This window comes from Lepisosteus oculatus, chromosome 4 (genome assembly GCF_040954835.1).
Source record: "Lepisosteus oculatus isolate fLepOcu1 chromosome 4, fLepOcu1.hap2, whole genome shotgun sequence".
Lineage (NCBI taxonomy): Eukaryota > Metazoa > Chordata > Actinopteri > Semionotiformes > Lepisosteidae > Lepisosteus > Lepisosteus oculatus.
The window spans coordinates 36,108,603-36,125,494 of NC_090699.1; the positions used below are offsets into that span (position 1 = coordinate 36,108,603).

Below are 16,892 nucleotides of genomic sequence, written 5' to 3' on the forward strand. Positions count from 1 at the left end.
CACACAAAATCTGTTCACGTGTGTAACTAGCGCTGTAAACGTGTGGCTGAACAAAAACATGTATTTTACATTTCTCTGCCTGTCAGTTAAAATAAATTTTGTGCCAGCCTCCCTTACCTTCCATATGGAAACCATGTTGAGATTATTGTGAATACTGTAAAACTCCATAACCTTTTCTTGTCAGGCCTCGTTTGATAACTAAAGTTCCCCTCACTAAAGAGACCCAAAATGTTTGTGAATATCAGGTGTGGACAGTGGAGAGAAAAGCTGAAAGAGGTGGCATAAGCACTTTTTTAAAGCCTTTTCCCAGACATTATATTGACGTCCTATAGCAGAACTGCTCAAATGCTGGGCTGAGCTGAAAGTGAAAGGTTAACACTAAGGGGTCAATCTTTAATGCCTATACCACTACTATAACATATCCTTGCTGGAAAAGATCAAGATAACACAGCAAAAGCACAAGCATGCTAAACCCCGTGGGTCCCACAAAGCTAAAGTTTACACATCAGGCGATGCTCTCTCCATCTCATTAGAAATTCCAGCACTGGCCATGGTGTGAAATTTCAGCCTCCTCTAGCGCACACTATCACTTGTTTACAGGACGATCCTAATAAACAGCGAGATGTCAACAGCTGAGATACCAGCGCCAGGGAAAGAGAAACCCAACACATTGCTGCTGCCAAAGTACGGTTGATCCCTCCTGCTGGATCAATACATTTCCAGGGTCGTATTTGGAGGTGACCCACTTGTTAAGGGAAAGATATACTGGGACACATCAGAAGGCCACAGAGCTGAGTCACTGGGCTTTTTCAAGAAACAGCCCAAAGGAGGTTCTTGGATCAACTACAGATAGTACTAGAAAGTATTAAAGTTTTCTTTTGTCCTTCAATCCGTCACATTAAAGTTAAAAGAACAGATTTGTAGAAAATAATGTTTGTGCACTGTTCACTATGAAACACAACAGTTGTTCACTATGAAACACAACAGTTTGCGTCTTTCACATTGTTCCTCTCCATTACGTTACAGGTAGATATACCCTCTCTGCACATGCTAGAGACAGTGCATGAATTTGAAAAGGACCTTACAGTCCTGTGCACTCCTAATGGTTCTTCTGTAAAGGCAGTACAAGTCTCTCAGATGAACTGGGGGCTCACAAATTGAAGTTAAGTATTTACAAGGAAGTGCCAGGCTTACAATGAAATAACTGTGCAACATGTCAATTTCCTTTCACACTGAACTGACTGCAGCAAGAGAGCCTTGCAAAGACAAAGATCTGAGTCTGCATCACCAGTGAGAAAGGGAAATGAAAAGAATATTTTTACAGAAATGATCAGAGGCTCTTGTGCATTTCATGAGTAAGATCCAGTGGCAGTTTGTCATGCATATTACTACCCACTGAGTTGTACTGTCCTCCTGAAAAGTAAAAACAAAATATAAGTGTGCCCTAGTTTTGCACTATTTTACTTACGATATGGGAAAGGTATTACTGGCTTCTCCTCACTCTGACAGAACACATTGAACTGTTCACCAGATATGCTTATAGTTTATTATGTGATGTTGTAACAATTCTGCAGGACAATGCAAATGAGGCCAGGAGTCCCTAGCTGAACTGTTTCAAGTGAAACAGGCTGATAGACAAGGGGATTCAAAGGCTTCCTTGTTGCCATGGTACAGGGGAAGGCCCGGAAACCTTCAGCATCAGCACAGCATTTAGAAAGGCATGACACAGCACTTACCTGCTAAAGTGTAATCCATATCAAAGCCAAAGCATTTAATCTTCTCCATTGCCAAGCTTCTGTTTACAAACACTCTAAGAAGAAGGTAAAGGACAGGGTCAGTGAGTTCAGCCAATAAAGAAGCCCGATTTCAACAAAAATAAACAATAAGGCTTAGAAACAGGGGCCTGGTACTACGGTAGGGTTGGGTAAAGAAAGAGATGATAGGACAGAAAATGTAGATTGAGATGTCTGACAAGAAATGAGCAGTATGAAAAAGTGAACAGTTTTGACAGACGTTTGTTTCTCACTCTTGTTGTCTCCCACAGAAAATCAGTAGTCTTCGCAATTTTGAAAAAAAAAGATGAATTGTTATTGTAAGGAAACCTTATTAAAAACATGGTTGTTGAGTATGAGTAGGCTGAAGAGTCTCCCACATTTTGATGTGTGCCGCACAGACCACTTCTGTTCACCACGTGACTTTGTGAAAGGCACTCAGTGTCAGCCTTGCGCGTTTAAAACACTCTTCCACACTCAACACCTTCTGTGTTTATGAGAACTGAATGACCAAAAGATCTGATCTTTACCCTGTCCTTTGGTATAAAATGTTTGTTTTTGTCCTGCTTGCCTGCCACTCTTGAGTTGTGTTTCACAGTAAAATGAATCTCTTTCAATGTAATTCCTTAAACTGTGAAAAAACAGTAACCAATGCCTAATTTTAAACATCTCTGGCTTTAGACCACGTTCAGAATGATAGTTTTGATAAGCTGTAGCCAGACAGAGTTTTCTCAAACACTGTAGTATAGCTACTGTATATAGAGATGGATGGCTCAATATTATAAAAACAGATTAATAAACATATTCATCAGTTTCTGTCCTACAAACATGCTGATCTTACTGGATGTCCTTTACTTATACAGTTTGTATTTTCTCTTACAAAATGTACCAGAGACTGCATACAATAAGATTTGAGGACAACATTCATTGCAGCAAACTTATCCCAGTATATGTTAGAGAATCCTCAGACCAGGGGACCATATTCAGCAACCTGCACATCGAACGCATTAGCCTGGTATCTTATACTAGTCTAGGAAAAGTCCTCAGCAATAATAAATCAGACAATGACAGGCCAATGTATTCTGTTACACGGGACTGACCTTATGTGACTCACACAAAAGAACTTGAAACAACTCACTACCTCATCCATCAGCTCATCAGCATAAGAAACCCTTGTTGGGATGTTTTTCAAGTCCACCCCTGAAGCCGAGAACAGCCTGCACTGCTGCAGAGGCCAACACCAATGAAATACGGTCAAAATGCTCGCTTCCAACCCCTCAGACTTAATGGTTTTCCCACTGGCTGTCCTTGACACTGAGTATGATGCTCACAACATATCCTTGCCTATCTTCAGAATAACTTCAAAATAACTTGCCAGACAAAAAATGAATGCAAGACTCAATTAAAACACGTAAGTACATTTCAGTGCCATTGTTGCGTCGTAGCTTACTTCATAACTCATTATTCTGTCAATTTATTTTTAATTGGCTTTTCAAGAAGCACATTTTTTCACCCCATGATGTTTCCGGATCTGTAAAACAAATTCTTAACTCTGCATGTTTTCTAGGACATACAGTATAGGAGCCCTTCTCTTACCACTGACACACGATGAGATCCAGCACACACCAAGCACAAAAAACAAGATATAAGACAATATGAAAACACTTGTTTTTTTTATGATGGTAGAATTTCTGTAGGATTTTCTTTTTCTTTGGGTAGTTGCAACTATAAGCTTATGCTATCACGTGAAATAGCATACAAAACATTTCCCATTCTTTTCTGACAAAAGAGAAAAGTCTATCTCTGTTCTAAGGAATTCCAAATAATTTAACACTTTAAAGGAAAATTCCATTACTGAATCACATAGGAATGGAATATTTCAGAGACTTGCTCTGAGTCTCCCGTCAATATCAATATACAAAGGATCAGAAATGTATGTTTTCTCATTAGTAAGAGTAAAGTCCAGAGCATGATGATGTGTCTTGGGGCTCAAGCTCTTTACTAAATCATCTATTTTATCAGCAGCATGACTTTAATCCTCACACCTATCACTTTCAATTTCCACTGCTGAAGAAACCAGCTGCCTTGCTAAAAATAATACCCACAAAGACAGACTAATCTATTACATTTTACCTATTTTCTTAAATAAATACTGTATACGCCTGTTCTTAAATGTATTCCCACATGTCCAGTCTATGCCATGACACCCTACTTGTCTTAACATATCAAATCCTAATTTAGACAGCAATTAGTTTTGATAACTTTATGACATAACACAAGGTTATACAATGAATTGATGTCCTTGATCATCCTGAAGATCCTCCAGGTCCATTAAGAATTTCTTGAAAAAAATGGAAATGATTAAATCTGGTAAAGGATACAGGCTCGGCTATACACCATTTTTGATCAAAAGTGGGGCTCTGCTGAATGAGCTGTTTTTGTGAATCACGGTCTACAATATAAAATACAGTTTACAGGGCCATTCTGCCAGAGACAAAGCATCAGACAGATGGAAGTATAAGAGAAAGCAGACTATATTGCAGGATCCTTCTATGGTCAAGACAGAGCTCCTCACCATCTCTAATTCCTAATCAGCAAAGCCATCAGCTACTGAAATGTACACCACACGCCCTTAATGTATTAATATTGTTAACATTGTACTGATACATTCTACAACTAAAAAGCTGTCTAAGCTAAGTCAGTAGCTTAGTGACAAACATTTTGCATACAGTACCTCATTATAGGGTGAAATAGGTTCAGTTCCCAAGGAATGCTTTGTAATGAAGGAAAATGTACAGAACAAGTTAATGTCGCACTTAAAATCAGTGAAGAGCAAAAGCCTTTGCAGTAGTGAGAGCTGTATTGAGTTACACACAAATGGATAATGTACTAAACCAGGGAGGTAGAAACACTGGTTTATATTGCCTGCCCTTCTTTGTTCATTCATTTCTCACTTGCTGTTCTCACCAATTGTGTGCATTCTGTGAGGTTCTCTGTTGCTGAACCAGCTCGAAGTCTGTTGTCCGCAATGCTTATAGTGTTTCAGTAAACAGTAAACAGTAAAGAGGTTTCTAGCATATTCATTGGGAGAAGGTTGTGGGGATGTTGTATATCACAGAAAATGTCAGAGGTTTATTTTGTGAACATAAAAGCATGGCGGCTAACATAGTGCAAAATGTGCCTCCCAGTATTTTATTTTTTCAAATTAAGCTGTAACAAAGCTCTTTAGAACCCCTTTTTTGCTGAAATTGTAAACAGGTCTGGCAAGTCGCAGGTGAACCAAGAATTCCACCTACTAGCTGAATACTAGTGATCTCACACTACTAGGGTGTGGTACAGGTGATGGGAAATCATTGCTTTACAATAACAAAAAAACAATCAAAGGTATTTACAATAATTATACACGCTCACTTTGGTTGTATTACAGTGGGGGAGTGCATGTAGAAGGTAACACTAAAAGTAAGATGAATAAAGAAATTTGAAACTTACTCAAGAGATTTCACAAAACAAAATATTGGTTTGACATTACTTTGGTATACACTGGAAATCATGACACAAACAGCAGGCTGTGCTAGCATTATGGAATTTTTTTCAAGCTTAGACTTCCCAGCATGAAACTTATGCTATGACGACAACAATCCGACTACTGTACAAGGCGAAAGTGATAATCTTTTTAAAATAATAGTAGAATAAGAAGTATTGTATATCTTCACTTATACACAGTAGCTGAAAACAGTTTTCATTTTTATAGCAGAAATCAAAAGCTATCGGTACACTTTTGCACACTGAAATATGACAATACTGAAAGAGAATACATGCATTACGTGCTCTGTTAAGAGAAATCTGGCCGTGTGTGAAGTAACAGAAAAATAGAACATCTTGTCCTTGGCCCAACCTCTGGGGATGTGTTAACCTGGCTGTTCAGCCCAATGACACAGCTGTGCTGAAACATAACACTCCAGCTCTATTGATGGCTGCTGAGGTCAGGAGCAGAGTTCTCCAGATTAGCTTAATGAAAGGTTAAAGGTTCTCGACGTTACTTTATCAAATGTCAGGCTTGATGTTCTACAGCAACGGGTTTAAAAAGAATTTCTAGAAAATAAAAGGGATCCAGGATAAAAGAAAAAAAAGAGTTAAATTAGGCAGTACGAAAACCGGATTGCTCTGGTTTGTCCTGGGTATGTATGACCTGGCCTTGAACTTATAGAACATAGTCAAGTTCTTTTGAATGGTTATGGATTCAACCTTCTGTTTGTGCTTCTCAGAGGAGAACCAAAAGATGCATTTTGCCACAGCTACTGCAACTTATTTCCAAATTAAGTGGGATTATCTTATTTTCTACTACACCAGTTTGACCACAATGAATAGCTAATAAAATATGAAAAAGGCCGATAGCTGGGGTCCTGGGTTCAGTGGAGTTTGTATATTCTGCCCGTGTTCTCGTGGGTTTCCTCTGGGTGTTCCGGTTTTCTCCCACAGTTCATGCTGGTAGGCTCACTTGATTCTGGGACAACTGGCCCTGATGTGAGTGAGCGTGTCTGTGTGTTCCCTGTGATGGTTTGGCGTGCCATCCAGGGTGTATCCTGCCTTGCACCCCTTTGTTGCGGGTATAGGATAGGCTCCGTTAAAAATGGATGGAGGGGAAAGGCTGATAACTGCTAAGAATGCTTAACTGTCTTTCCTCCCCTCTAAACAACGAACAATTCTTCAATATAGTACACAAATCTATTCTGGGTTTCAAGAAGACAGCGTTCAGTGCAAACTTGCTGTTTTTTTATATTTATTGTGCTTCCTCCAGTTTAACATGCTTGCGTTCAGCTTTCTAAGCTGACTTGACTTGCTGTAGTGCACGTTACCCTCACAATTAAGCCGATCTTCTGCAGTTTCAGTTGGACACAGTAAACAAATGTCTGAGCCGTCTGAGCCCTGTCGTTAAGGACACAGAAACCACAGTCTAGCTCAGTGAGGCTTAGGAATGTATTTTTCACCAAACTGTCCAGCTAAACTTTCAGTTCCGCCAGATCCCACAGGGAGAGAATTCCTGTTTATTTCAGTTTTCGATAGAAAAGTTACAAATCTAGAAGTGACTGCATGATTGGTTTAGTTTTATTGCAGCCACTTAGGATATGGATCAGGATCTTTTCCAATTTTGACATGTTTTGCATGAAAAAACCTCCACTACTTCATACTTATCTTGAATAAGTGTGGCTGGCATTGTGAGATTACGGATTTTATTTGTAATGTGCCAAAATTAAATATTAAGTGTTTTAAATTAATTAATTGCAATATGAGTTTCTTATAATGTACCACTGTTACACCAATTACAGGTACACTATTTTATTTAAATGACAAAAACTGAATTTTTAAACAGCACAAATACTGCCATACTACACACAACTATGTGGTGCTTTTTATCAAGTTATCTTTTGGTTACTTAAGGCCTGCAATACTTGAATGTTTAATGAACTGATAAGTGGATCATATTATCAGATCTGATGCAAATCCAAGATCAGAGTAGTCAACCTTGGAACCTCAAATCAACTTCCAACTCACACCATTTAGGACGTTGAACCTTCCAATACATAAATTATTGAACTGATCCTATTCATTAACCTAGGAACCACAGAACAGTTAGATTAATAAGGATTAGAAGGAACAAAAACCTGCAATGTAGTAGGAAAGAACTGTGAGGCACAGGTGTCATTACTTAATTTGCCCTTTATGTTTCTCCAGCGATCTGCTTGTAACCATTTCAGGCACTGAGACTTGTTTAGTGCAAAGCAATTTAGAGGACACAGATAAGTTCAACTCATGGGATGTTGACTTGTAGTTACTGAACTCTTTTCACACATAATCCCCAAACTAGGGCTGAATCCACACCACAGACAAGACAGTGTGTCTTCTCCTGCAAATTACATTGCACTTCAACAGTATTTTTTTATTAGGCTTTCATCTCCTGCTGTGAGCCCTTTCAATTTTAATTTGGAAATTCTGATGAAGGAGATGCAGTTCATCCAGTACCTGAAATGTTTCCAGCCTATTCTGCAAGCAAAAAATAATGAATGGAATGGAATAAATGGATTTTTTTTAATGCACACAAAAGTAATACTGAATTATTTATGTTTTCTATCCTTGTGTGCATCCAAAAACTGCACATTTAAATTTTGTGCATACTTAATTTTGCACTTCAGCTGTATCTCATTTTATTTGAAGGTACTTTTGCAAGGACAACATGGCCAGCAAGAGCAGATTCAGAATATCCACCCACTGCCTGGGATTTAGATATTTCAGCCTAATTAAACTCACAACCCTCTGGATTATCACCCACTAAGTGGCGCCACTTAATCAAGCTACATGCTTGGTATACTGGTCCAGTCCTCTGGTCCATGCACTGATGGGCTCTGGTAGGAGACCATCACTTAGCCGTGACCATCATTTACCAAGTGGCCAAGAACAGTTTGAGTTCACTGGCAAAAAAGATTCCAAATGAAAAAAAAACCCAAACATGACTCTTAAAAAAGTCAGGACTATTGTACATGAGCCATTCCTCACCATGCCTTATGAAACAAGATAAAAAGACAATCACCGAAAGGCTCAGCTCTTTATCCATGAAGGTATCTGTGAAGATATAATGAAATCTTTTATATAAACCAAAACCTCTCTCCGTTCCCTACTATCACCTTTTAATTTGTCCACTCTTTCTTTTCTCTTTTCAGTGTGGAACTGCAGAGCAGCCTCGAGAACATGCTCTTTTAATGTGAGCCGTTTCTAGCCCATGAATCTGAAATCACAACGTTCAGTCCAGTTTATCAGGTTTCTTAAGTGCACTGCTTCCTAAACTTTCTCAGCCCACAGCACCCTTTCAACGGCCCAAACTTCCCACAGCAAACTGAATGATTTTGAAAATAATCAAGACTAACGTCACAGGAAATTACACTGTAATCTGTGCTTCAGTTTATAATTTCAGTGAGAATGGTCTTGACTTTTTTTCACTTGAGTTTCAGTATAAAATATGAGCTTGTTTCAGTGAACATCACCTGTGTAATATTTGGCTCTATACTCGAAAGCTATATCTAGCTTTGTAGGTCCCTTTTCAAACATTATCACGTCTGATTACTGCAGTGTATCTGTGTAATTAATATTGATATAAATGTATGCCACACTTGTTACACACACTAATTGTGTGCAACATATTGTTTCATCACCTCCATTTCATCTCCAGCACTGTTCTTAAAATTCTAAACACATTATTACAAAATTATTATAAAACTTAATCAATAAAACCCACAGTATAGTCTGACTTCAAGATATATCATAGAACTAAAGCAATCTGTCAGAAACTAAACTGTTAAACTGTCAGAAAAACATGTAGTATAATTAAAGAGTAAATGTCAAAGTAAATGGACCTTTTACTACAGTTCAGAAAGCTGTATCACACCTTGCAGTACCTGGTTTCTTAAGACCTTAACTGAAGAGATTTTAGACATACAGCTGCACCTGAAAGGATCTGTACACCCATGTGTACAACTACATAAAGGAACTACTGCAAAGGGGACATTTGAATAAGCAGGAAACTGCAAACAATGCACACACCTATTTGAAAATAGGAGAAATGGAAATAATAGCTTTCCAGCTTGAAAGTTAGATTCACTGCACAAACAGGAGTACCATAACACCAAGGAACACCTACATACAACCATACAGCAGGTCCAAATGTGTATAATACCTCCTCCCAGCCTCCATAAAAACAAGCTAATAAGTACTGCCGGGTGAGAGCCATCCCTCTCCCCTCCTCCTCCCTCTCCTTTGAACCCTGTAAGCTATACCTGTGATAGGCCTCACGCCGGTACTTCTTCATGGCTAGTCCATCCATGTTAGCTGGGAGGTCTGCATAGTTCTGTAGCCGGTCGCTCCATGAAGTAGTCATCTTCAAATCCGCTTGCAGTGAAATCTGATGAAATGAAAGAGCAGTAAGTGTGAGTGCATGTCTGAAAAAAACCGAACAACAAAAGCAACCATGCTGTTTAAGGGTAACTTGTTTACCTCAAACGATCTTTTGTGCTCAATACAATACATGCTCTGCTAATAGCAACCCACGTTCTCTGATCTCTTGCTCTTAATCTATAGAAAATTCTGGCTTGAAATCAGATTGTCCCAGCACAAAAATAACTAGGAGAACAATGAGCACACAGCAGAAACAGACAGGTATATCGATTGTACCAGAAATACAGTACTACTTCAATTTATATTCAAACAAGGGCTTTAACAAAACCTCTGCCATAAGCCATCAGCAAGCCGCACAGTAAGGTAAACAGGGAATATTTTTTTCTAAACAGGATATAATACCCGGTGAAACCCAGAATACACACTAGTGCTGAGCATCACGCCCATCAGTCTTGGTGAGGTGTCCTGACTCGTGGTGTTTCTAGCAACCCAGGCTAGAAATTGACAGTTTGCTATTGAGCAACAGCATCTAGCACACTAGTGCCACTAAGGTGCTGCGCGTTGGATAAGTGGGTATATTGATTGGGCTTTCCTTATGTCTTTTATTTATCTTTCTTAATTTTCACAGGCTTGACATTCAACAAGTTAAATCACCACATCAAGTCTCTTATTCACAAATGATCAAGCAGTCAGTCACAAATGATCAATTCATCAAAATTAAGCCCAAAACAACAGGTTCAATACACAAAATCTGTAAATCCGTATAATCACACAATGAAATTTGCATTTGATAGCATGTATATTTTAATTTTCAAATCATTCAGAACTAATGAAGACAAAAAAAAAACATTATTCCTCAACACCACCCTTCCACTTGTTTGTGTTTCTGAAGTAATTACTCTTGATTATAGCTTGCAATTTTAAACGTCCCAAAATTAAAGTCAGAAAAATATCCCACCTACGTATAATTCTGCACAGGCTATCATATAGAAGCTTTACACACACAGTAATGTGGGTTTCAACAGCGCACACTATAGGAGGAAACTCGGGGATAAGCAAAGACATAATTTCTTCAGACTGGCTCGGAGCAGTTATCCATTTTTAAACAAGCCACTGGTTCTCACAGACAGCTGCACAATTATCCCCATTGCAGGAGCAATCAATAATTAAAGCATGCGACAGACAATCTACCCATCTACTTCATTAGCAGATCATTTTATAATCGCATGAAAAGAAGGGAAGGTCTGAAATGTGTTCATCTAAATTGTTTGTTCAAGCTGAATCATTGCAATCAGCATTTAAAGAAATCACCCATCCACAGCTAATTAGAAATTCTGTCAAACTCTATGGCCAAAAGAAAAATCAGTCTGCAGCTAGTTCTCCATGGTACTAAGGCAGATCTATACTACAAGATATCTTAATTGGCTGACCGCAGTTCTGACTTCATTCAAATGACCAGACGCTATGTGCAACTTCAGTACAATAGTTATCAAGCCATGGCTAAAATCTAACTTAACAACCCTAGAATCTAGAATGGTCCCAAACTCAGGTCCTGGAGGGCCTTGTGTCTTCTGATTTTTTATCTATTCTGTGTAGTCAATTAAACAATTAATCTAATTATTTTCTTAATCAGACATACAGTATATAGGATTTGTCTTGAGGTCTTTTACGGTAGATTCCACAAGACATTTAGTTAAACAACCATTAAAGGTACAGCTAGCTATAAATAACACTGGAGTGTGGTTAGAAGTGTTACAATTATGCAGCTATTTAATAGGAACAATAAACCAGATCATACTACTTCCTCTGGGAACTGAGGCTAAGACCCTTGTTCTGGAAGTTGGATCTGTGGAGGGAACATGAAACATGAACACATAGGACTACTCTTCTTGAGTCAATCTGCAGCAAAAAGAATAAACCTCATTTTACTAGGCAGAATTGGTAGCTGGTACTCCCCAAAAAGTTGTATAATCCAAAACACAGACAGGCCCACCTAGGCTATGCTGGGTTTTTCCCCAGTGTCACTTGAGAGAGCAGCACTGTCTGGGGATGCTGCTGCCACAGCCAACGAAGCTGTTCTTCGTAAACACAAGCACAAGCTTACCAAGGAAACGACATGATAAACATAAAAATATAAAAATCTATTATAAAACCCATTTCCATATAGTTAAATATGTACATGTTAAGTTGACCTTTTTATTTGCCCATTATAAGCACCAAAAGTCTTTGTTATGTGTAGAATTAGGAGCTCAGAGTTTATCAAGGATAACAAACTAATGTAATGAAACTGGACTGATATAAAAGTATCAGTTAGAAATGAGCTACAGAAGTAGCATTTGGCAGAAAGGTGAAGCTCGCAGACCACCATATTAGGGTTCATACTTATGGAACTTCAATAGCACAGTTTTACAAATCCATGAAAATGCAATGAGTTATAGTGCAAAATCATTTTCCACGTCACTAGACAAGCATCACTCTTTCCACTCGTCCTCCTGAAAACACACGGTCTCAATTCCTAAGCATAATTGTTCCTTCAGTACCATAAGTAACGAATACTGTGCAGTACGAGACAGGCAGAAAAGCCCTCATTATAGACATAAAAACAAATGTTGCCACAGCCCAAAAACATTAGTTCCAAGTGTTGCCTCAGAAACTGGAAAAATTATACCTCATCTTCACTTTGTTCTCCAAGCTTTTATACAAACATTTTCACATGCTATTTTTATTTTATGAATTAAGATTTGGTGAATATGATTCCTGCTGTGAAAAACTAAAGCAATACTCACTTGAATGTTCATTCACCACATCTACTAAAGACCATTAAAATGTACAGTTGTTGTGAACTACATTTTCCATTACACCTTATGGGGTGTTATACATTCTTCTTTTTTACTTCTGAAGGTGTTTCAGTTGAATAAATGTTTTATACTGGAGAGAAATACTCTTAATTTATTTTTTTTCAAATACTGCTCCACCTAGTACTTCATAAAGCGTCAGAATGACATACTGTAACCTCTAAAAAAGCCTAGAATGAGAATTTGCTAATTTTATGTTATTAAATGAAGCAGTTTCTCCAGACATTAGGAGAATACTCTATAATTGCCCAACATGTTTCTTGGGTTTAAACAATTTGAGCATTACTAGAACCTTTAGGCTATTAACGGTTCCAGCCTTGATCAAGAAGTTTCTACTTTTTCTTAACTGAGATATGGAAATAATAATGATTTTAAAAGAAGTGAAAACTGTGGAAAAAAAAACAAGATTTTTTTAGTTGTTGATTTTTAGAAGATAGCAGACTAATATCTGAGATGTACTGCATCTGTACTAAATGTGTAACAGTCTGATTTTTGTTAACATAGAATTCTAAAGAGGGCTTTGTTCCTATCTGGTTATTTATATTGTTCTTGTCCGGCTCACTCCTGCTGGAATACTGCTGAGCTAGTTAGCACTGCCATGGCAGCTGGACACACCTCCCCTTACCTGTCAGTCAGTGCTGATTGCTATGGAAACGAGTTCTGAAAGGAGACCTGAATCACCTGTGAGCTATGTATAATCAGGTGGAACCGATCAGGGCTCTTAAATATCCTAGACCTGAGTTTAGGTCTGACCTTATCTCTACTCCCTAACCTTGATCATGTGTTCTCACTTGTTCTGCACAGTTCCAATATAATATGAATAAGATAGCATTTAAAAGTAGAATTTGCTATTCCTGATGTCAAAAACTGCCCAGACATTTTAATGAAGTGTTCCAAAACTGAATGTGGGCATCGAAGAATGAAGCATTCTAAATTTAACACATCAAAAACATTTTCTATTGAATGAAGAAACCACAATGCAGGAAGCCTTGTATGAAACTACATACAATGCAGAAACTACAACATGCAACAATTAAACTCTATAGCTAGACAATTTCAGTTGTCTATGTTTGATGTTTGTTTCTGGCTAAATGTTGTCACCATTGAGATAAATGCTTTTTTCGAGCTTACTCATGATTTCTGTCAATAACTTAAAAAGGCATACTGTAGTTCACCTTCTATAATCTACAGCAATAATGTTGTGCAAGTCTTGGGTATGAACAACAAGCTAGTTATGCTTAAGACAAGATCCATGGAGTTAGGCCAAAGAAAGGAGCATTTTGAAACACAAGTTAAAAAAACTGCTGTGTCAGGCAATGTCTTAACAGAGTGTTAGCAAACATATGATTAACTCCTTTTGATATAAATGTATCTTTTTGTGTTTAAAAACGTAGTGCTGAAATATTATAGAATTGCCTTGATTTAAAAAAAATAGTTTTCATTGTTGCACAATATTTGCAGGCAACAGGACCTATATACAGTACCAATTAGATATTCTGATGTTATTATTTTGTTAAATGATTCTTTTCTACATTGTGTGCATACTGTATACTGTATATTGTTAATTACACACATAAAAATAATTCAATATAAGACAGTATAAATTATCCATTCAAAGGATAAGGAGTGAAATACAGTCTAATAATAATGACTCAACCACAAAAAATGACATTAGAGTTAAATGAAAAACATCTTATCTACTGAATCAAAATAAAAAAAAGCAGTTCTTGTTTCAATCTCAGAAAGGGAAACATCGCAGAATGCACACTTTGAATGTTTTTAGGAGTCGATTTTTTTTGTGACACAATATTTAAATCAGGCTCTTTAGAGAAGAACTCTGGCCGGTATCCCCCTCAATTGTGAAGTCAGATGCCTTCTGACATCACTTCACACTTGCCAGGGAAGAAGCCCAGATTCAGAGCTCACAGACACAAGCCTTTTCCACTGGTGGGACTTTCAAACTCTGGCAGTGTGAAGTGATAAAATTCAGGCCATAAAAAGGCACCAAATTTTCCCTCTGCACCAGCATCAAGTGTTGTTTAGAAAAGGTTTGTGTCAGCAGGAATTCCAACATTGATCCACTGTGGAGCAGAGGATAAGCAGGCTGCAGCATCTCACAACAGCAACTCAGATTCTGAAGAGGACTGCATCACAAAGACGGTGCCCAGCCTAGAAAGGTTCAGCACAGCACACAACTCGGCACATTCATCTTGATAGGAGCCACCTGGAAAAAATCTCCACTCACATCTTGTCCAGATGTATGGCTTAGCAAACAATGCAGTGCCCACCACTGGGATACAATTATTTTGCTGTGCTCAATTCCGTTCATAAGCTGCCAGCAAGGCAACATTCTCCGTTTTAAACTCTTCAGGGCTCTGTAGCTCTCTTCAGAGGTCACATTCAATTCAATTCAATTCAACTTTATTGTCATTAAACTTACACAGGTGCATAGTATAATGAAAAGTGTTTCTCATTAGTCACTCAGGTGCAGTATATAAATATGACAGAAGATAAGACAATAGACAGTGACACAATAGCAATAACAGTAACATGTAATAACATAACATAAATAACATGTAATCTATGCCCTTGTCTTCTGTGTCAGTTCATGTAATTTAATAAATACTGCCACAGTTGTAGAATTAAAACTAAAAACAAACTGTGTAATGTTTATCTTTCTTTATGCTAGACAATTCTGAACTCTAGTGACTATTCCTCTCATTTTTAATCTTTCAGGGTACACTGATAGTTGATAGTGACTTTTTTAAGTCATGAACTTAATGCTTAGAAACCAACAAGAAAACTATTTTCATTTGATTACATTTCATTTTCTCTTTTGCACAGTTTTGTGTTCTAATTCAATGATTCAATGGTAAAGAGACAATCTGTAAGAAGAGAAGAGTCTACTAAATTATCATAATAAAAGGACAATACTTGTTCCCTCCTTTGTTTGTGCCTACAATGTTATGCTCTGCTCACTGAACTACCTTAAGGCAATGCAGCGACAAATGAAGGGTGTGATATAAAGCACCATGAAAAAACACTAAAAAATAAGACCAAAACACTAAACTATGACCCACAAACACTAACAGAAAGAACCCACCACCAGAGGAAAAAATGCAAGCATTTCGTGGTTTTAAAAACTACACCTTTCATAATTATTCAAGGATTCATCCGCTCAGTCCTAAGGTACTGTGTCTGCATTAGGACAGGCGGCACTATAAATTACATCCAACCCAACCCTGGGCTAATCCTAGAGAGCCAAAAGTAAAAGTAGATTCCTGACGCCATGCCTAATACAAACTGCTTGCATTAGTTGCCAATTGCCACAACAATCAGTTCACTTGCTCATGTTTCAAGAGGATTTGCTGGTGAAAGGTAAGCTGTGTCTTCTTTGACACATATACATAATGGATATAAATAAATCCTGGAACAACAGAAAGTTGCCTACAGAGTTTCAAAGTAGCTTTCAAATTGTATGCTCTCTTTTACAGCTTGACTATCTATCTATGGACATGTTTATATGTTCCATGTGATGATTATGATGATTAAGAACTACATGTTTAAAAATAAAAAAACAAACACTTTAACAGTCTTCAATAAAGGCATGAACCAAATTCAAGAAAAGCTGTAAAGCCAGCAAAGCCATTGGTTCCTAACCTACTTATTCTAGATAACCTGGCAAATCACATAGACAAGCTTCTTTTTTAAAAAAAAGGCATCTTAAACTCATTCAGCATTTTAGAAAAAGACATCTTTGCTTGCTTAAATTACCTTATTTTATTTTAAATGTGAAAATTCACACAGTATAGTATGTTGCATTTTGAAGAAGAATTGTCAGAATGTATCTAAACCAGATACTTGATATTTATTAAACAGGCCTACTGTATATAAAATCTGATTATTCTCGAAAAAATCTGTTTAGCAAAATTAATATCCATGTTTTCTAAAATATACCAAACACAGCAAACACCAAGGCAATGACAGAGAAGCTTAGCAACGTCTTTTTCCTAAAAGGTCAAAAGTGACTAAAACCATCACAAAACAAAAAAGGAATCATGAAATTACTGATTGCAGGGTTTTGAAGCTTTTTATAAAAGTAAAAAATAATTTAAAAAACACTCGGCAAATGTTTGGTTCCAATATTCAATATTTTAGTGATTTCTCAAAAGGAATCTAGCCTCTGTGTGTCAGATCTCTTCCGAAAATATTCCACTACATCTGAAACACATCACTCCATTAAATCACCCTTAGTGGTTGGACAAAGAAAAAGTAAAGGCCAAGTAAAATAACAGATCTGTAAAATGTGTCACATTTTAAG

General features: G+C 37.5%; 1 protein-coding gene across 5 annotated transcripts in view; it reads right to left on the reverse strand.

The window, feature by feature from the left end:
* The window catches only part of nt5c2b (5'-nucleotidase, cytosolic IIb), a 47,780-nt gene that overhangs the window by 17,641 nt on the left and 13,247 nt on the right, over positions 1 to 16,892 (reverse strand). For 4 of the 5 annotated variants that reach the window (XM_069189166.1, XM_069189167.1, XM_069189164.1 and 1 more), the window contains exons 2-3: positions 9,599 to 9,723; positions 1,737 to 1,810 (exon numbers count right to left, since the gene is read on the reverse strand). In XM_069189166.1, coding sequence (XP_069045267.1) covers positions 1,737 to 1,810; positions 9,599 to 9,723 — 199 coding nt within the window. Of the gene's footprint in view, positions 1 to 1,736; positions 1,811 to 4,506; positions 4,618 to 9,598; positions 9,724 to 16,892 lie in introns of those variants that run through there. The other variant, XM_069189169.1, reaches the window with a different exon arrangement.